The sequence below is a fragment of the Ptiloglossa arizonensis genome, chromosome 3 (assembly GCF_051014685.1).
Source record: "Ptiloglossa arizonensis isolate GNS036 chromosome 3, iyPtiAriz1_principal, whole genome shotgun sequence".
NCBI classification, from domain to species: Eukaryota; Metazoa; Arthropoda; class Insecta; order Hymenoptera; family Colletidae; genus Ptiloglossa; species Ptiloglossa arizonensis.
This window is the reverse complement of record NC_135050.1, coordinates 25,115,778-25,137,255: the sequence shown is the minus strand read 5'-3', so window position 1 is coordinate 25,137,255 and position 21,478 is coordinate 25,115,778. Positions and strand designations below refer to the sequence as shown.

At 36.9% G+C, this 21,478-nt stretch overlaps 2 protein-coding genes and 1 long non-coding RNA gene across 6 annotated transcripts; 2 read left to right on the top strand and 1 right to left on the bottom strand.

The window, feature by feature from the left end:
- Positions 1 to 1,732: 1,732 nt before the first annotated feature.
- LOC143144452 (uncharacterized) lies at positions 1,733 to 3,864 on the bottom strand. The gene is made up of 2 exons (XR_012991418.1): positions 3,224 to 3,864; positions 1,733 to 2,684 (listed from the first exon to the last, which is right to left on the bottom strand). It is a non-coding gene; the product is annotated as an uncharacterized LOC143144452 (long non-coding RNA).
- LOC143144451 (uncharacterized) lies at positions 3,138 to 13,713 on the top strand. Of its 4 annotated transcripts, none has more exons than XM_076306866.1 (6): positions 3,138 to 3,425; positions 7,063 to 7,298; positions 7,866 to 7,979; positions 9,979 to 10,101; positions 10,202 to 10,312; positions 13,200 to 13,713. In XM_076306866.1, the coding sequence occupies exons 2-6, from the start codon at positions 7,216 to 7,218 to the stop codon at positions 13,201 to 13,203; spliced, it is 435 nt and encodes a 144-aa protein (XP_076162981.1). In that variant the 5' UTR covers positions 3,138 to 3,425; positions 7,063 to 7,215; the 3' UTR covers positions 13,204 to 13,713. The 4 variants fall into 4 exon arrangements, with proteins under 4 accessions (XP_076162981.1, XP_076162980.1, XP_076162979.1 ...); XM_076306865.1 differs by having other exon boundaries at positions 3,138 to 3,457; XM_076306864.1 differs by having other exon boundaries at positions 3,138 to 3,695.
- An 821-nt stretch (positions 13,714 to 14,534) lies between these two features.
- Sec24cd (COPII coat complex component secretory 24CD) lies at positions 14,535 to 21,410 on the top strand. Its single transcript, XM_076307021.1, has 18 exons — positions 14,535 to 14,653; positions 15,394 to 15,618; positions 15,690 to 15,814; positions 15,913 to 16,021; positions 16,096 to 17,120; positions 17,219 to 17,341; positions 17,424 to 17,606; positions 17,680 to 17,875; positions 17,943 to 18,058; positions 18,152 to 18,562; positions 18,671 to 18,797; positions 18,875 to 19,035; positions 19,427 to 19,606; positions 19,687 to 19,888; positions 19,961 to 20,155; positions 20,283 to 20,474; positions 20,558 to 20,751; positions 20,826 to 21,410. The coding sequence occupies exons 2-18, from the start codon at positions 15,402 to 15,404 to the stop codon at positions 20,967 to 20,969; spliced, it is 3,900 nt and encodes a 1,299-aa protein (XP_076163136.1). The 5' UTR covers positions 14,535 to 14,653; positions 15,394 to 15,401; the 3' UTR covers positions 20,970 to 21,410.
- The last annotated feature ends 68 nt before the right edge of the window (positions 21,411 to 21,478 follow it).

Below are 21,478 nucleotides of genomic sequence, written 5' to 3'. Positions count from 1 at the left end.
TCGAGCCTAAGAAGTTCATTACAAAAGAGAAGGACGAAGAAGTTTATTAGAAAAGAAAAGAACGAAGAAGTTTATTACAAAAGAGAAGGACGCAATGCATTGGCGTAAATAAAATAATGCAAGAAACGCAAGAGTAAATAATATTGTTCAATCGATTGGTAAATAAGGAGTTTCGCGACTTTCCAATCGAACTGCAAATTATTTGTAATTGATTTCTTTTTTCTTGAATTTTTTCAACAAATTCGTTCAGGGAACGGTCCACGATATTTATTGCAGATCCAATAATTCGTTGCTCGACTCGACTTGCAACTTGGACGATTTTTCGTCCCGTCGAGGCAGACACATTGATAAATAAATTCGTACGCTGTAAATTAAGAAACCGATACAGAATTCGGAATACTCGATCGCGTGGCAAATTAATTAAAAATGCGCATCTGAGCTCCCTCTGGAGAGACCTAGAGCGAATCATTTCATGCTGTCGGTAATTGCAGAGCTTATTTCTCAAAATTTTCAAACGATAAGATTGACAAAGACGAGTACAAGCTCACTTGGTGCTCGTCTTTGGGTATCGAAATACGCTCAGGGAAAAATTCACCGGCAAAGTATTTACACGGTCGGTCTAAAAACAGTTTGTACTACTGAGGAAACAGCTGGAATTCATCGCACCTATCCCGAGCCAATTAAATCGACCACGACTTTTAATAATAATTAACACCGATCATGAGATATTATCACTCGTATCTCAACGACTCGATGCGCGTTAGATTTATTTATATCTCTGGATTGGTAAATTTAAAAACGCAAGATATTGGAAACAGAGATACACTATCGGTATACGATTTTGCAAACAATAAACATTACAAACATTGTCTTCGAATTCGAAAATCAAGGACGATTTCTAATTTCGAAATTTAATCACTCAAAATCTCTGACAAAATAGCTAACATTGTTATTGGTAAAAGGTAGAATACTACTCTGTATCTAAACATTGATAGGAAGTATACTACTTTGCATCTATGGTCGGTAGGACTGTTTTAAGACTCGGATAAATACAGATAATTGTTTCTCAAAGATTTCCAAGTACCTCTAAATCGCACTAAATATTCTAACGTTACTCGTGTTGTCAAACTTATCGGAAATAAAAATAGTTGGACGAGAAATATTTTAAATCATCGATTAGAGTATTCTCTGAAAGAACTTCAAACGGTACAGTCTTGGAGGGAAATAGAATACGAAGAATATATAATTTAATAAAATGTTTATACGCTCTAAAAACATCCTGTTTCATTTTCACCAAAAAAAAAAAAAAAAAGAAAACGAAACTTCCCGTACAACCTAATAATATATTCTAGGTGAATAAAATAGACGTAATACATTTTATCGCAGATTCAGCGTTTAAATACGTGTTCGTTCGTTCCCGCGCTTCGAGCGATCCGACTTCGTGTCGACACGAACGAAATCTGTCCCAGATATGTCACAAACGAAAGAGTGCAACCGGAACGCACAAACGCATAATTTAATGCATTTCCCAGCGAGACGAGCCGTGCACCATAATTCGCTATTGCGGACTTCCGCGAGCGAAATCGACTGAAATTGCAAACACACTTTGGAATACCGATCAATTGTTCATCGATCCCGTCCAGACCCTCTTAACGCACAAACTGTACGTGTATCAAACTTACGCGCGATTAATTTGCATATTTTTATTATAATTTCAATGAAATTTTATCCATCAGGTTCGACGAACTTTATTAAACATACAAATGCTACAAAGATTATTACAATTCAACTTGTACACATACATGTGTGATCGTCGTACCATTTAATTCGTTCACCAGTGTACTCTTTAATTTTAAATATTCCATAATCGTATTTTGCCAAAAAAAAAGATATTCCTCGCATTCGTATTGGGTCAGACGTCATAGTCAGCCTTCGTATGGCGAAACGATCAGCGCTGTCCATATTCTACTTACGCGTAGTGGCACATTCCCCTTAAACAGAGCCTATTCTTTCCTTCTCTCTGTGAAAACGTTTGTTAATCTTCACTTTGTCCGCTCTGTCTCCATTTAAATCGAATTTTCTCAATTCTGCCAGTATTTTCACTTTGTTTACTCCAGCTGTATTTAAATCGAATTTTCTTCATTCTGGTAGATCGACCTACTTTTTCGACGAGAACTCGTAACAAGAGTCACAATTTTAAATATACGTTTCGCGCGTTTCTTCTTGTTCAACTTTTATTGCAATTCGTACGACTTAATCGTTTCTTTTTTTTTTTTCTTATTTTCTTTCCGACGACTACATCCAATGGAATCGCGTCGTCGCGAGAAGATGGTATTTCCCGGGACGTCGTCTGCAGCTTCGGCCACCTGTTACTAAATTAAATGCAAAACTGCAATGTATTGTAATTAAACCTGTATGCCTGTATCGTTGTGCAAATATAATTACACTTTCCATTTAAAAAAAATTGGGTAGCTCGTAATGCCCCGTACCAACGTATATTGCACAAATATAATTACATCTTCCCTTGTCGCTTTGACAAAAAAAATTCCTTTGTTTTTACTGTTCCAAATGAGAAACGCTCTCTCAAGATCCCAAAAGCGTTCTATATATTGTACAAATATAATTCCACCATCCTTGTTTCTTTCACAAAACGAATTTTTTTTTCAATTTCATAATTTTGAACGCTACAAACCAAAAACGTTGTCTTATAAGTTCCAAGTGTCGCACATATTATATAAATATAATTCCATCTTTCTTTGTTTCTTTTACAAGAAAAAATCTTTTTGGAATTCCATAATTTTGAACGCTCCAAACCAAACACACCCTCTCAGAATCCCCAAAGCATCGCGCATGTTACTCAAATACAATTCCAACTTTTCCTGTTTCATTTACAAAACCAATTGTTTTCAAATTTCGAAAGCTCCAAACCATAAACGACCTCTCGGAATCCCCGAAGCATCGAGCGTGTTACACAAATACAAATCCACCTTCTTACTTTCGCAAAATCGATTTTTTTTTATTCAATTTTCAACGCTCCGAAGCAGAAACGCCCCCTTGAAGCCCCGATGCGCGCGCACCCGGTACATTTATTAACTACACACGTGTGCAATCGGTGGCTCCAGTTCAGTCGCGTTCGCCCGTGGCGTGCGCGATTGGCCGGGACGATCGGCCGACGTGCTTCGCTCGTCCCGATAGATATCGAAATTATTTCACAAATACGCACACATGGACCGCGTGGGTGGCGTTGTTTCGCAATGGTTACTGCGCAGTTAAACGTATCGCGCGGAACGTTACGTGTGCCCGTTGCTGAACGGGCCTCCAAAGTTGCACAATTCCCCCACATCCTCGATTTCCGATTGGCGTGGTGTCCGTCCTATGTGCAACGCGCGCCCGAGAACGACCGATTTCATCGGCGACGACCGTCCGTACGGATCAGCCGAGTGTATCTCGGCCGAGTGTAACGCTTGCAAAATATTTCCACCGTCGATATCGCGTTCTACGCCCTCCGTGTTTTTCGCGCGGAACTACTTTGTTTTCTTCTCTCACCCTCCGCCCTCCCCTCCGTCCCCGTTTTCGTTGTAACGCCCGCGATTCGGGGGAGGCCTGTCCGGGGCCGATGCAGTTTCGTACTGCGGTAGATCAGCGTTCTCTGGCCCGCTATCGCGCGCGAAATGACCGTCACGATGTGTAGCGAGGTATTTGAAATTGCGTCGACGTCTCCTGGAAAGCGTGACCGTCACTTTAGCGTAATGTGTAATATGTAATCGTACCGTGACGTGTAAAATGTTGCGTATAAAATGTAACGTATAAAATGTAGCGTATAAAATGTTGCGTATAAAATGTAGCGTATAAGGCGTAAGGTATAAAGTGTAGTTTATGAAGCGTAGTGTAAAAGGAGTAGCGTGTAAGATGTAGCGTAAACAGAGTAGCGTGTAAGGTCTAGCGTAAATAGAGTAGCGTATAAGGTGTAGCGTAAACAGAGTAGCGCAAACGGAGTAGCGTAAAAAGAGTAGCGTGAAAAGCGTTGTATATAAGGAGTAGCATGAAAAGCGTTGTATATAAAGAGTAGCGTACAATGAGTAGCGTATTAAGCGTAACCTATAAAACGTAGCGTAAAACGGTAGCGTAAAATGAAGGAACGAATTGATTATATTCGTGGAAAATACTTTTTCGAATATTCTTTGCGCATCGTCACGGAGAAGGTTTCCCACCTCTCGAATAATCCGAAGTTACCGATACAATCGACGACGATCTCGGGGATGAAAATGAAGAATCTCTCCCGTGACCATCGTTTCGTCGTCTCTCTAAATTTAATCGAAATTGTGAAACGTACAGAAAGCGGAGTTCGATGATTCGTCGTCGATTCCGCGATATCGTTACATTTCGTACGTTCGATGTTACGTTTCTTCGTGCCTTCGATTGGCACGGTCGATCAAGGTCATACATTACAGAATTTTCTGTACGTTCGCTTAAAGGCCACCGTTATCGTCGGATATCCGCTTTAATTATACGCGCTATCACTCTTTCAGGTCTATTTTTTTCCATCGGGTCAAAAGTTTACTCTTCCGCTCCCCTTCGGGTTTCGCTATCTGAAATTCGCTATCGTTCGACCAAAGGAATGCGCGAAATTGTACGAGGAGCCGGCGAGGATCGTGTTCACGATTGGTCCGAGTTACAACACGTATCGCCCTTAAGTTACGCGCAGATATAAATTGCACACGAGCGATAATCGGTCCCTCGTCCTATCCACGCGATTCCGGAGATCGAACGATCGGAATCTCGCGCAGACTCTGGACGATTTCGAAAATTTCTGGGAAATCGATCCAGGAAACTGATCCACGTTCGTCGATCCAAAGACGTTGGAAAACCCCCCCGAACGTATTCCAAGAATCTATTATAAAACTATAAAATGTAATATCGTAACGAGATCGTCCAGCGATGAACATTCGTAACGTACAATCGACTTAACGATATTTATTGTTAGAAATTTGAACCTATTACCTTAACGATTCGTGACTCGTTCAATTTCATCGGTCCCTTGACTTCCAACACGCGTACGTAAAATAAGAAAAAACCGTCTGGACGAAATTATATTTCGAAATTATATTTCCCGTCATCCTATCTAAGACTGATAGTCAAGTAAAATACGAATGATGAAACTAGCAACATAGTTACAACGAAACGGTCTTCCCGATATGCGGAAACGTTCGTCGTCTGTGCCAAGCGTGTTCGGTTCTACGCATATCGTTGCTAATATAGAGAAAAATTAAGAAAAAAAAAGAAACAGCAAGGAAACACTATCGATACCAAGTCAGCATTTTTATTTTTCCGTTCGCGTGTCGATCGATAGCCATGTACCACGTCGATGACGAATGTGATGCAAGTCCGCGGTTTCGATTCCGCGCGAAGACGTTTTCCGTGTTTTTCATCGGGCCGCGAGGAGAGAAAAATTTGCGAAAAATTCTCAAACGAATTCGAGAGGAATTTGGAACAACACACGTGCCTGATAGTATACAATGGTGTTCATTTTTTTATTTAAAAATGAGATAAAAGAAGTTCGTACGAATATACGACCTGCGCGATTTTATTTTTATCGCGTCTGTTCACCTTCGCGCGCTAAAAGTGTATCTTCGTTAACGAATGTAACTTCGGAAGGGTGGATCTAATAATTGAAAACGATAAAACGAAATTCGTACGATTCGATTAGTATACTTTCGACCACTAACTCGTATATACTCTTCCTTTGAACGAATGCGCACCTTTCGCAACGTCACATATCTAGGGACACTCGATCGTTGTTTTTCAGTTGCAAAGCTTGGATAATCTTAAATAAATGAAACAAATTCAATTTTCATCCCCGTATGTTTATAGTACGAAGAAAAAAACTACATCGTGTTCCATCCCCTTCGAAAGAAAGTTTACAAGAGCGTTGATACGCACTCGTCGAAACTCATTTTTCAACGTCTTCGATGACCTTTTCAGAATGTGTCGTTGCATAAAGGAGATTACGAAAATAATTATGCGAATGAAACGTGTTACAAAATAATGTATATCTACGAGAACGTCGACACAGCAATATTGGAAGTGTTTCAGCGCGTATTCTGCGTTTCGTTCGTAGAAATTTGGACATTTTTAAGGTTGCTTCGACCGAAAATAGCAACCACATTATCAATATTGTTTCGATAAGTTAAAAGAATATCGCACCGACCCGAACTGCGAACTTCGACTCCAAAATGTTCACCGTATGCGGAAGATTTCCTCACCCGTTAAGAATACGTACACTCTAAACGCCTATAGGCGTTCAACGCACGTGATCACCCGATCGAATATATTTGCTCATTTTAACGAAGCAATTAAAAGTATCGTTGCGAGTTGCTACCGTTTCGCTGATATTGCTTCGATAAGTTCAAAGAACATCGTATCAATCCTTCGAGGCGAAACGTACGCCACGTATGGAAGATCTCGTTCGTTAAGTGCACGTACACGCTAAACGCTCGTAGGCATACACACGGTACACCGATCTGCGAGCGTCCAGCGTTGAGAGTATCTCATCGAGTATCCATTAAAATTCGAACGAAAACGCACCCTTGCTTGCGATAGCTCTATCGAAAGTTACACGCGCTCGTTTATCGGCGAGAAGATGCCCGAAACTGGTCCGCCCACTTTGTCGAGAAAAAAGAATTCGATAAAGACACACCCCGCGATCACGCGCGTGTGTGTACAACGTGTATCGTATCGGGACGTTCTCCCCGTTTATCTGTCCAATTGTTCGCGATCCTACGTTCTTACTCGGCAGATAGCCGCGTCTTCTTAAACAAAGAGAACCAGAACCTAGTGTGTACGGTTGGGTCGTATGACCGGCCGATAGCGAGCGTTGCGACAATGACGGTGCCGAAATTCCAAAAAAAATGGACGCACGACGCCGTGCCACGCTCTCGTACAATAAGCGTGCTTCACAGCGATAACACGAAGGGGGTGTAGAAGCAACGTTTGGCCTTTTAAGTGGGGAGGATGATCCTCCGCGACGAATATATACGCGTAACTGGCACTCTTAACTTACAGTTACCAAGTAGAACGACACGAAGATAGATCCCCGCGATCCCGATCCACCGTCCACAACCAAAGAAACTTTTATCGGAAATAGAACCACGAGCTAATTTCGTTCGATTCAAATCACCTTTCAACGACCGTACGTGACACCGTGATCGTAAAACAATGAAGTCCTGGATGAAAATCGTGTTCCTTCTTGCGTTCTCCTGCCTGGCCGCGATCATTTCTGCACATCCTGGCCACGGAAGGTAATTATCGTTTTTTTTTTCTTTCTCGTTTAAACGCGGATCAACCCTCCGCGTGGAAATACTTGGCGCCAGTGTGTACGATTACTGCGTTTCTCGAGGAGTAAATTTCTTAATTGGAGGGAATTTTTTTTTTTTTTTTTTTTGATTTTATGAATACAGTGTTCCCTATTCTTTTTTTTCGATTTTGCGAATAGTGTGTTCCCTATTCTTTTTTTTTTTATTTTACGAATAGAGTGTTCCTTATTCTTCTTTTTTTTTTTGAATAAAAACAAATCTATTCGACGGTGAATCGTTGCGCGTTAGTAACGAATTTTTAAAGATAGAGAAAATGTCGGTTTAGAGTTATCTAAGACCGATGTTGCATCGTATTTAATCATTTGATCGAAGACGAGTAGTTCGAAACGATCTTGAACGAGTAAAGTTCGTATCGGTGCTTTTTTTGCGCGCGAAAATAAAGCGCAATGCTCCACTTTCGTATTAATTTTCTGAATGTTGCGTCGGGAAATTAATCGATTATTGTTCGTTCGAAACGAAACGATTAAATCTGGTTTTATGTTTGTGCAATAGATACCCGAATGAAAATCAAATCGGGGCGCACGATGCTCTGTTGAATTTCGCGAAAACAGGGGAAAACCATTTTGCCGAACAGGCGAACGAAGAATTATTAGGAGCTGTTAAAGAGTGAGTAACTATACCTGTAATTCTCTCGTAGTTTGATCGTTTAATTAGAAACAATGGTAATCGAAAACAATATAGTCGAGGATCGATTACGTTTTAGGTAAACCTTGATCGAATCTTCGTGTATACGTCGATCGCAAGTATACTTGTGTATTCGAAAGAATACAAATAAACAACTCCAAGTCCAGTGATAGCGATTGCAAACTAGTTTTCTATTCGAAAAACACTTGAAAAATTATTCATACATTTGACCAAGTAACATCTCTACGGATGATCGAACAAATGCATATATTAAATGCATAACACATAAATGCGTAGATTATTAAAGTAGATAAAAAAAGTACTCAAATGCGCGTGTAAAAAAATATATACAACGTATACACTCGCATGTTAGCATTGGCGAGTATCGATGATACGTTATCAATTATACGAACCATACCGAAACATATGGTACCGCGATCTAAGAAGTACCATGAGCTAGGGGGAGTACCACTCGAAACGTGTGCGTCGGTTTTAAAATTAATAATCGTGTGCAATCAAAAACGAGCTCAGAGGGTACTCGAGGTTTCGACAACCGGGGCAAATTGTATTAGGTTGTACGACAAGTTATTTCGTTTTTTTTTTTTTTTTTTGTGAAAATAAAACACGATTTTTTTACAGCGTATAAACATTTTATTAAATTATATATTCTCCATTTTGGAAAACGAAATCACTTTCCGAACAACTCAATATTATTGAGTCGATCGAGGAATTGGTCATTTTTTGCTTTTAAAAATCTCGAATCGAAGATAAATTTTCAACAAATTTAAGATCTTTGTCGTTTCGTGATCACTTTTTAAGAAACTCGGTACAGTTGGTCAATTTATATGCGATATTTCCAGAAGAGTTTCAAACCCCGATGAAAATAAAAGAAAGGCAAACTCGTGTTCCAATGTTATCGAAATCCCTGACATCGAGTGCAACGAGCGATCGATTTACGTTGTCGCGGTGGTACAGATACGACACTGTCGCAGACACGGATAAGAACGCGTCGATAGGTACGGGTGTATGCGACAAGATGATGCGCCCGGTAGACGAAACTTACTACAGATCGCGGTTATTCGTGTAGGCGGCGCTAGTGTCTCGACGAATAGGAACTGCGTAACTCGCGAGTGCAATCTTCCGAGTCGGTCGCACTACTTGCAGCACTCGACTGCTTGTTCAGCGACAGGTAGACGTATCTCGAGCGTTATATTAAAGCAAAAAGATATATTAAAATTTTAACCGATGAATCATTAACGAGAATACTTTTCTCCCTCCACGAACAACCGTTTCAAATTAAAAAAAAAAAATTCACCGGCGCTCCTTGCAATAAAAATTTCAATGCACATCGATTCGTTCTTTTCCGGATAAGTAATTTGGTCATCGTTTTGTCAGCATCGTGACTCGATCGTGATTACAAATTCACGTTAACGTTGCTAAATTATACCGTTCCCTTCGAGTTTGTACAAACGTTACGCAACGATTCGAACGGTATTCCACGCGGCACGTATTTTGAATTCGTGAAACGCGGTGACTTCGTGCTAACGAGAAATGAACATTGAACTTTGAGATGTTCGCGAAGAAATAGAGAAAAAAAACAACAAAACAATCCACGTGTCCCGACACCTGACATTTACGTTACTTTGACGCATATTTTTCTCCGATGTATGCATCGTTTACATATTGTTGGTATGCTTATTAGCTTCGTGAACTCGCTGAGAAAATGAAAGAAAAAATTGCACGACTCGTACAATCACTGAGAAAAGTTTCTGTTTCCATTACACGCGCTTCACGTTCCAAAGTAAATTAATTTCAATTTACCATCGGAAAAAATCTTTCCTCCGCGTGAGTTTGTATACGATAAATTATATTTACTCACTGGAAGAGAGTTTTCGTATTCTCGGTAAGAAAATATTAAATTTCATTCGCTGGTGGATATATTAAGTATCGTATTCAACCAAGTGTCTATCGTACAATACAGACGACAAAAACGGTTATCGGATCAGAGGCGAGCGGAACTGGAGACTCTGATGGCTCTCTCGAAAATGACTGGGAAATTAGTAACCGTAACCAGGGGTGGTCGACAATTGGACGCGTCGAAAATGTGAGTAAAAAGAAAATATGTTTTCTTTAAATTGATCATCGTTCGCAATCGCAGTTCTTCGACGCTTATTCTCTAACTTGTCCGATGATTTCTGTCTTAGCGGCCGCAAGAAGCGCTCTGTGTTCGAGATGAACATGAAGAATCTGCGGAAACTCTTCCGACTGTCGGGAAAACTCGGTTACAAGGGAAACGCGGCTTACCCTGTTATTAGGTACGTAATTTGAATTAAGCGTCGCTTTAATTTACCACGCGTTTATCGAACATAGTAACGATACAATCTGTTACCGTTACTAGTGTTAAATATTAAAACGGTTGGACAGTGAAACTGACGAGCTCGACTGTTTAACTACGATTAACAGTTACGGGCGATCGGTGAATATCGGTTGCGTTAAACGCCCATGGGCGTTCAGTGTGTACGTATACCAAATGCGCGAGAAAATCTCCCGCACGTGGCATACGTTTCGCGTCGAAGTCGTTCGTAGTAAGAGGGTTAAGGACACTGGGATCTGAACTATTGCGAAATTCTTAGATCGAGACTCTTGAGGTTAATTCTGCTTCGATTATCGGTCTTAACGGAATACGCAGACGTGTCCTGAGAAATATATTAAGACACTTGGTCCTAAGAAAATATTATTAAAAAGATATTGCGTCCTGAGACGATATTATTGTTAAATTACTATTAAATCTAGAAAATCTTGCATTTCACGAACTGTACGAATATTCCGCTCTGAGTCACGTAAGATCGTTTATGTGCATTTTGGTACTCCAATAAAGTAGCCGATAAAACGAGTCGATGGACAAAATATCGGATTGAATGGATCGGTTTTTCGTCGTCACGTGCTCTATGACGTATTCAATATCGGGTTAAACACATAATGGCAAATCGCCGAGTCGAGAGATCTCGTCGATCTACGTAAAAGAAAAAAATCATCGCGAACTGGTTGCGCCGCAAGACTGATCCGTTTCCAAGAGTTTCGTTCCATTTTTGTCTTTCATTTTTTCCTCCGTAAACGATAAGATGCACGCTGAGAGAAAAGAAAAAATTCGTAATTCGCGGCGTGCACGCGCACCGATACGCGCACGCGCACGCGTGCACAGAAGCGAAGCGTGGACGTGATGTAAGACGAGCGTAATGTTAGCCCAGATAAATCCTTGTCGAATCGGTGGCCGCGACGAACTCGCACTGTCTTATCTACCAGTTGTGTCGCAATTACAGCGATTCGCATCGGAAATAATTCGACGATAGCGAGCTCGATTAAGATACGCGCTCAACACGCGAAACGTTCGAGGCCGATGTTACAAGTGTTCGACCGGTCCAATATTCAGAAGCTTTGGAGAACTCCGCGACGTTCCTCGATCGATAAGATGGAACAAACATGAAACGTACCGTTCTCGGCAAGTGCGCAGTAAATTGATAGAACAAATGTAACAACTCCCAACAAATCTAAGAAAGAGAAACAGCAGTGCCCTCACGCGTAGGGTGTCAACACTTCCAAGTCGAATCTAAAGCAATCATTTTAACGTCCTCTTTGAACGTTAGAACTGTAAGAACCCAAAGCAGACAACTATTGTTTTATTCCTGACTCCATTTATATCACGAATTTTGACCCACGGTGTATATTCTATTCTCGATCTGCAGTTAAATTGTTAGAAAAGGGCGAGAAAAATTCCATCAAGAGACAAAAAGGACGATACAAATTTTAAAATAATAATTTTCTTTTATTATCTGCACAAATTGACTAAAACCCTATCAAAAATATTAGGGGGACCGGAAAGTAATGTCGTTTCCTTACATTAAATTCAAACACATAAATTTTTAACGAGTTTTTATTTTTAATCAATGATATAATCACCCTCATTATCAACAACCTTTTGCCATCTAGTGTGCAAATTTTCAATGCCGGATCGATAAAAATCAATTGGTTTTTGAGCAAAATATACAGAGATGGCATTTTGAATATCATCCAAATTTGCAAATCTTTTGCCACTTAGAAAGTGTTGAAGCGATCGGAATAAATGGAAATCCGATGGTGCAACATCGGGCGAGTATGGTGGGTGAGGCAGTACCTCCCACCCCAATTCATTAATTTTTGCCAAGGTTCGTCTTGCGCAGTGCGGTCTTGCATTATCGTGTTGCAGAATAATGCCTTTTCTGTTGACAATCGCTGGCCACTTTTCAATTAAAGATTTATTTACACGATCTAATTGTTCACAGTAAAGGTCTGCATTCACAGTCTGTCCAGGTTTCAGCACTTCAAAATGAACAACGCCGCGAATACTCCACCAAACACACAAAAGGGCCTTTTTGGGGTGTAAACCTGGCTTAGCCTGCCTTTTGCGTTTTGGATTATCATAAAGAACCCACTTTTCATCTCCGGTGATCAAGCGATCAAAAAACGCTTCTGTATTGTGCCGTTGAAGCAATAAGTTGCATGTGGTGGATCGGTTAGCCTTGTTCTCTTCGGACAGATTATGCGGGACCCAAACACCTGCTCTGCTTACTTTCCCAATCTGCTGCAAATGTTCTTGGATGGTCGACCACGGTTGGTTAAGACTGACAATTCCTCCATTGTCTGACACAGATTTGCTTCCACTTCCGCACTTAACACGTCATTGTCTAACGTTGTTGGTCTTCCTGATCGATACGAGTCGGAAAGATCAAAATTACCGGATTTGAACTTGGAAAACCACCTTCGGCATTTACGAACGTCTAATGCATTTGGATAAACATCGCAAATGTTTTTGGTAGCAACTATTGTGTTACTACCCTTGCGAAACTCAAAAAGCATGCACTGCCGGATATGTACCTCTTCTGGTATTTGGCTGGCCATTTCACCCAAAATTGTAAAGAAAAATTTTAAATTTAATTATTTACAACTAAACAAGTCACTATAACCTCAGAATGTCTTTGCTACGACTTTAATGTACACAATGAGCTGACAAATGACAATCAAATAGTGACATGCGCAGAAACGACATTACTTTCCGGTCCACCTAATATTAGTCGCTCTGTACAATTTTCATTTCACTAGGCATCTTGAAAAAACTTACAAGACATTATGTTTAAAATACTGTTATAATGTTCTTTTGTGTTACAGTTGAAGCTTTGAAACAATACAGGAAGGCATTGACATAAATTCTACTTGCCAAAGGCGGTATACTATAAATTAAAAAGGATGATCCTGGCATGAAAAGAAGAAAGTAACCTTGTTTGGTGTACCAGTATTGACACACGAAACCATTGACGGATTACGAATTAAGTGTTTCATTAAAAATCATTTATTATAACGAATATTCCCTAATGTGTTGTACAAAGACGACAACTATCATCATTCGTCTTACTTATTTAATATAAAAAAAATTATGAAAATCATTGTGTAAGATAAATTTTACTACTTATTTTTATATTCATCAAATAAATAAGACAGAACTTTTATTTATTTATTAAGCAATGTTATTTTTAGCGTTTAGTAATATTCAGTAAATTGTTATCAAATTTTGTTATTGTAATGTTATAAACATGTGTATAACAATGTATAATACGGAAACGATAAATAATTGTATCAACAAATTATTAGTGATACGGATTTACTAAGAAACAAAATAATGCTTTCTATTTAAAAAATGAATTATTTTCTTTAAAAATACCCTCTTGACAATTACTTATTCAGTGAGAACTAATAATTAAACATTTCTAAAGCAAAAATTTTATTCATATTTTAAGTAAAGTTTAATTATAAAAATGATCAAAACTTGGTAGAAAAACTAATTTACTGCAGTTGTAAATTTTATTTGCAAAATCAATAGTTCCAGATTCGTTGAAAATTTCATTTCATATCACACGAAATAAACTTCAAAATTATTTTACGCTCTGTTGGAATAAAATGAAATTTTATATGAAAATGTAACTATCACACCTACTATGCAAACGATAAAACTTAAACAAATGTTACATTAATGCGTTCAATAAATAATTATTATTTTCCTTATTTCAAAGGTACACTTATCAAAAAAGGAATTTACAGTATAGAAAGAAGTTTTCTACGTTTACAACCTTTACCAACCTCCAGTAGTTCAGTTGTGTATGGGGTCGCTTCAAAATCACGAATACTTAACGCGGTTGGTATTTCAGATCATGTTGATACCAACCATCTATTCTATATCTTGTTTCTGTCGTGTCACCGAGTGTACTCAAGTGTACCAACAGATTAGTTATAAAGTTACAACGCATATTTTATTTCACAGTAGAATTAATATTCTGCGAAATGCTTATGATTTTTCCATTATTCGATTACTTAGTAAACTTTTCTTGAATAATAAATATACACTATAACAAAACACATTTATGTTTTAATTTAAATTTCCCTTTGACAATGGTCTAATTTTTATTATGACGTGTTTCGTCAACGTGCATCAGGCGCATGCGCAATGCCACCTTACGTGGCATCGGCAGCAATCACTATTGCAACGAGATACATTTTCTTCATTTTAGTGTAAACATTTGTGGAAATATTAACTTTTGTTATGGTTCAAATACGTTTGAGGACACGAAGTAAGTAGCTAGTTTTTCATGAGTATTCAGTGAATTTCTTGTTCGAGTAGCTTCGCTTATATTACCGTATACAAAATGGCTTATTCTCTTTTGTTATTGTAAAGTAACAATATTTATTGATAATTCACATTAAAGGATTAATGTTTTCGGATGACCAATATTCAAATTCTATAGGTAATCAGTATCTGATATAACAGATGCTAATCGTAAATTTAATTTTGTATAGGTTATCTTACGTCTGTCAATGCGTAGCATATTTTGAACGTCTGTTTCTGATTTACAAATTTATAAACGTACCAGTAAGCACGTTAAATATATGTTTATGTAAATTTAGTTCATGCAATAAATAAACGCCTCTTGTTTAATAAATATATTCTTTTACGAATGTAATTTTTCAAATATTCTGTACAATCTGTTAACATTATATAAAACATTATATACTTAATATTATTTTATAAATATGTTGAACTTTAAATATGTTCTGTTTCTTAAACTATACTATTTTTTTTTACATGTACATATATGTAGTATGTAATTAATATAAATGTTAATGTATATAAATTATTTAATATAAAAGTATATATATAAACTAGAAAATAAAAATGAAATGTTACTCCATTTTATAAGTAATTTTATGCAAGTAAATAATCTTTCTAGAAAAAAAAAGCAAATTTGTTAAGATGACTGACAAAACATTATAAATACTTATATAATACAATTCTTTGTTCTTTTTTCTTTAGGATAAAAAATGAATCCCCAGTATATACAGCAGCAACAGGCACAGCAGCAACCAGGCTATTATCCTGGTTTTCCAACTTCATCTTCTTATGAGGAACTAAATTCTAATCTTCCATCAAATGTTTTAAAGGGAGCTACAATGAATCAGAAACCAATACAAGGACCTACTCTTACTAATTTACATGAATCTCCAGCTCGGTATTACATGAATCATGTACAACCACAAGGTAATGACCCACTTTTTTTCATTTATTGGAATACATTTCTTTTTCTACCAATATAATATTTTATTTTTCAGTAAATACTCAGTATGAATTATCAACAAATAGCCCACATATGATGTCACCACCATCAAGTCAAAACAATATAGTTAATCAAATGACAAACATGTCTTTGGGAGATCAACAAAAACCACCATCTGTGGTAATTAGAATTAAATTAAATAACTGTACTAATATTAAAATTATTCTTTGTTATTTAATTGGTATATTAACTTAAATCGCGTATTATTTTATGTATAGCAAAATTATCCTCCACCACCTTTACCTGGCAAAAGTAGTCCAACAGTATCTACACTTTCAAATATTAATGGAATTAATAGTGCATTAGATGCAACATCACCAGGTAGTGGTCAGTATAAAAGAATACAATAATTAAATAATGGAATTGATAACATATACATTACATGCACTTTACTATAACAGAATCTAGTGGACAAACAGATCCTGGTGGACAATCTGGACCCCCTATTTCTGTACAGGATATACAACAAACAACTTCAAAAAATCTTTCTAAGACCCAGTCTGGTCTTCCATTCTCTGGACATTCTACAGGAACTACTCTTGGACAATATTATCCTGGACAAACTTCTGAACAGGGATTCAACACAGGAATGCCTTTACCAAGTCAACTTGGTACAGGGAATGTTGGTGATACATCTTCTGGACAACCAAAATTTGTCAGACCACCAACAACAGGACAAAAAACTACAGTTCCACTATTACCAGGACAACAAAATTTATCTAATTTACAAGGACAGCAAAATATGTCTAGTTCATCTTTACCTGAACAACGAAGTCTTTCTAGCTCATTAATACAAGGTCAACTACATTTACCTGGACATCCATTACCAACTCAACAAAATCATAACAATACTCTTACACAAGGAGTACACGGACAACAGAATTTATCTGGACCACCATTGTCCAAACAGAATTTGTCAGGCCCAATTTTACAAGGACAGTCAAATCTATCTGGTCCTCCACTTCCAGGACCACCTTTACAAACACAACAATATCCTTCATTGCAAGGGCAACAAAAATCTGGTCATTCTTATCTAGAACCAACAAATATGCCTATATCTAATTTACATGGTCAATCAAGTCTATCTGTCCCTCCATTAATGGGTCAACAAAATATATCTCCACCTCCAATGCCGGGTCAACAAAATATTATTACACCCCCATTAACAAATCAACAAAGCTTTAACAGGCCACCATTAGTAGGACAACAAAATTTATCTAGTCCACAAGTACACCCTCCAGTACCTGGTCAACCTGTAGGGCAAATGATAAATCCAGCCATGAATTTACCACAATCGGGTCAAAGACAGTACACATCTGGGCCTCCAATGCAGGGACAAAGTATGGGAAATCCATTAGGATTTAATCGTAATCCACCTGGTGCAATGCCAAACTATCAACATACAGGATATCAAAGCTATAATAATGTATGTTTGCAGAAATACTTTTAATGTGAATTTAAAGTAATTGAACCATTCTTATACTAGAAATATTCTATTACATTAAGTATTCTTATTTACTGCAGGACATGTACAATGCTCAAAGAGGTTCATATCCGGGCGGTACACTTGGTGCGCCGGGTGGATATCAACCAGGTATTCAACCACAACAAGCTAGACGTTTGGATCCTGAACAGATGCCAAGCCCGGTAAGAAATTTGATTAAAGATTATTGTCATCTTATTATGCATTGATATCTCATATTAATTTTAAATATAATTATTCGTAAAGATTCAAGTAATGCAAGATAATCAAAGAAGCATCAGAGATGGTATATTTGTAACAAATCAAAAGGGTTTGGTTCCACCATCAGTAACCACCACATTTGTGACGCAGGATCAAGGAAATGCGTCTCCTAGATATATCAGATCTACTATGTACACTGTTCCTACCACAGCAGATATTATAAAACAAGTAAATTGAACACAGAGTACATAAAATTATCAATTTAATTTTACATAGTCTGTTTAATACTTTTTATTTGCAGACGAATGTTCCGTTTGGTCTTATAATAAGTCCAATGGCTCGTACAGTGAAAGGCGAAAACGAACCGGCCATTGTAGATATGGGAGAAATTGGTCCAGTTCGTTGCATACGGTGCAAAGCATACATGAGTCCATTCATGCAATTTATTGATGCAGGCAGAAGATTCCAGTGCATGTTTTGTAAAGCAACAACAGAAGGTAAAATTCTATTTTTTTTTCTATTATTTTTGTGAGCATAATCATTACTTTTTTCTTCTTAATGTAGTTCCAGCAGAGTACTTTCAACATTTGGATCATACTGGTCAACGCATGGATCGTTATGAAAGACCAGAATTAATGCTAGGAACATATGAATACATTGCTACAAAAGATTATTGCAAAGTAAGAAACAGATTCAAACAATCTGATAGTTAATCAATCGCGTTATTATTATAAATAAATTTAGTTAATTTAATTCTGGAATGTCTTTTTTAGAACAATGTTTATCCAAAGCCACCAGCTATTGTGTTCATTATCGATGTATCGTACAACACAGTTAAGTCTGGTTTAGTCAATCTTCTTTGTATGGAAATGAAATCAATTTTGCGGAATCTACCCATTGATGCTGGTCAATCGAAAACAAATATGAAAGTAGGATTTATAACATATAATAATACAGTACACTTTTACAACATTAACTCTTGCCTTGCTCAACCTCAAATGATGGTTGTGGGAGACATACAAGATGTATTTATGCCACTTCTTGATGGATTTTTATGCGACGTTGAAGAAAGCGAATCAGTTATTGATGGTTTAATGACACAAATACCAGCAATGTTTGCAGATACTCGCGAAACAGAAACAATTCTTGCGCCTGCAATACAAGCTGGGTTAGATGCACTGCAGGTATTTTTTATGCATTAAAGAATTTTTAATTACATACAATATAAAACAAACAGAAATATTTAAGGCAAGTTCAGTAATCATTTTAAACTTTCACAATTAACGTTTAAGGCTTCAGACTGTGCTGGAAAATTAATGGTTTTCCACTCCTCTTTGCCAATTGCTGAAGCTCCTGGTAAACTGAAAAATCGTGATGATCGTAAAGTACTCGGAACTGAGAAAGAAAAAACCGTGTTAGGTAAATCATTCGCATAATACCATTTATAAGTTAATATTTTAAGTTTTGTATAATGTAAAATTAATTCTCCTCTTTAGCTCCACAAAATAACATTTACAATAACTTAGGACAAGATTGTGTAGGTGCTGGATGTTCTGTAGATTTGTTTATTTTTAATAATTCGTATGTGGACATTGCAACAATAGGTCAAATTTCTAGATTAACTGGTGGAGAAATTTATAAGTACACATATTTCCAGGTAATAAATATTGACGTTATATAAGGTATTAATGAAAATGTGGGACCATTTTTATAATTTCTCATACCAGTATAAATCAACAAACCTTTTTTCGTTTTGTAATTTGAAGCTTCGTTATCGAGGTATTAGCAGTTACAATTTTTACTCAGGTTAACACATGGACATGTGTTTCTCATATGTGAGCACGTGCATAAATGGCCGCAAGATCGGTTGGCTAAAATATAAACATAAACTTATATCTCTTTAACGAATCTTCATATTACAAAATAGTGAAAGACTTCAATTTCTCTTCCCACGAGAAGTGAAAAAAGTTCCATGTTTTCATTAACGTCCTGTATATTACAACATAAAAGTGGAAAATATGTATCATATCTAATTTTTCATTTTTTAGGCTGACATAGATGGTGATCGTTTAATTTCAGACGTTATTAATAACATTAGTAGACCAATTGCGTTTGATTCTATTATGCGTGTACGTACATCTACTGGTGTTCGAGCAACTGATTTCTTCGGACATTTTTTCATGTCAAATACAACGGATATGGAATTAGCTAGTATAGATTGCAACAAGGTAGAATTATTTGTAATATAAGTTTTCATTGTGTATTATATTATATACTGTATAACAAATTTTTATATGGAATATTTCAGGCCATTGCTGTAGAAGTGAAGCATGATGATAAATTGACAGACGACGAAGGTGTATATATTCAAGCAGCTTTATTATATACTTCTTGCAGCGGAATCAGAAGATTACGTATCATTAATCTTAGTTTAAAAACTTCATCTCAAATGGCTGAATTATACCGAGCGTGTGACCTAGATGCTATTATAAATTTCTTCTCCAAACAAAGTGAGATTTAAACCATTGCTATTTAATCAAAAGTATTTTGACCATTATAAATTCGAACTAATATTGGTTTAGGTGTTTTCAAATTGATCGAATCAACTCCAAAAACTGTCAAGGACAATTTAATTGCAAGATGCGCAAATATGCTGGCTTCATACCGAAAACATTGCGCTTCTCCATCTAATGTTGGTCAATTAATATTACCAGAGTGCATGAAGTTACTCCCACTTTACATCAACTCATTGTTAAAAAGTGATGCATTGTCTGGAGGTATACTTACATTTTTATATTTTATTTAATTAGTATCCGATAGTAACTAAATGGAATCAATGTTATTACTGCAAACATAAAATGTCATTACTACAATAGAAATAATATTATAAATTAAATTTTTTAGGTGCTGATATGACTATTGATGATAGATCTTTTGTTATGCAAGCAGTTGCAACAATGCCTATCTCAATATCAGTTGTGTACACTTATCCGAGATTACTTCCGTTACACGATGTCGATCCGCATGATATAGAATTACCAGAAATGTTGCGCTGTTCTATTGACAAGTTCACCGATGATGGCGCTTATTTACTTGGTAAAAATACTATTCGCTACATTCTTTATCTTTCTGAGCTTTTCTACATATTCAGTTTTTTTTTTTTTTTTGTATTCTTTCAGAAAATAGTATCCACATGTTCCTGTGGCTAGGCCTGTCACTTTCTCCACAATGGGTACAGGCAGTGTTTGGAGTTCCATCAGTTGTTCAAGTTGACACAGATCGAACCGCACTGCCAGTATTAGATACGCCACTGAACAAACGAATAACAGATATTATTAATCGCGTACGCATGGAGAGGCATCGTTGCATGAGGGTAAATAAATATTAAAATATAAAATGCGATAAAAGTTTAATTATATACACTTACATTTTGTTGGATCTTTACAGTTAACTATAGTAAGACAACGGGAAAAACTTGAAATGGTGTTGCGTCATTTCTTGGTCGAAGATGGAGGAAATGACGGAAGTCTCAGTTACATCGACTTCCTCTGCCTTATGCACAAAGAAATAAGAACACTTCTTAGCCAATAAATGAATCTTAAAGCAATCAGTTACCTTCTGTTGGAATCCTAGCTTGCTACGTGTCTGTGACTGTTGCCACGTTATTTGAAGGATCAGTTAGATTATTAAACGAAATTCATTCAAAGCTCAACGGAAATTGTAGATAGTGCATGCATTGACATGCACTTTAAAGAAAAGAAGGAATGTGAAGTAAAACTAACATACATCTATAACATGATACCTAACGAAGGACAATGAACTTCATGAAATAATTAATCATTCCGCGAGAAAGAATGGCCCATATGAAAGGAAACATCCAGATGCATTCACTCACACAGTGATTTATACACGAATAATTGTAAACGTAAAATTGTATTATTACTTTTTATTTTAACTAGTTCATTAATGTTATTATTATACTAAATTAAATAATAAAAATGTATTAAATCATTATAAATTTATATATTAAAACATCTTGTGTTAATTAAATAGTACTTCCGGAACAAAAGTTATATGTAATATTATATTTAATATCGTAT

Bases quoted from the DNA above. Each gene is read 5' to 3' on its own strand.
- LOC143144451 (XM_076306866.1), top strand. From the start codon at position 7,216: ATGAAGTCCTGGATGAAAATCGTGTTCCTTCTTGCGTTCTCCTGCCTG. The intron at 7,299-7,865 runs GTAATTATCGTT...TTTGTGCAATAG, and splicing joins GCACATCCTGGCCACGGAAG to ATACCCGAATGAAAATCAAA. The intron at 7,980-9,978 runs GTGAGTAACTAT...CGTACAATACAG, and splicing joins TTATTAGGAGCTGTTAAAGA to ACGACAAAAACGGTTATCGG.
- Sec24cd (XM_076307021.1), top strand. From the start codon at position 15,402: ATGAATCCCCAGTATATACAGCAGCAACAGGCACAGCAGCAACCAGGC. The intron at 17,876-17,942 runs GTAAAATTCTAT...TTCTTAATGTAG, and splicing joins TTGTAAAGCAACAACAGAAG to TTCCAGCAGAGTACTTTCAA. The intron at 20,156-20,282 runs GTATACTTACAT...TAAATTTTTTAG, and splicing joins AAGTGATGCATTGTCTGGAG to GTGCTGATATGACTATTGAT.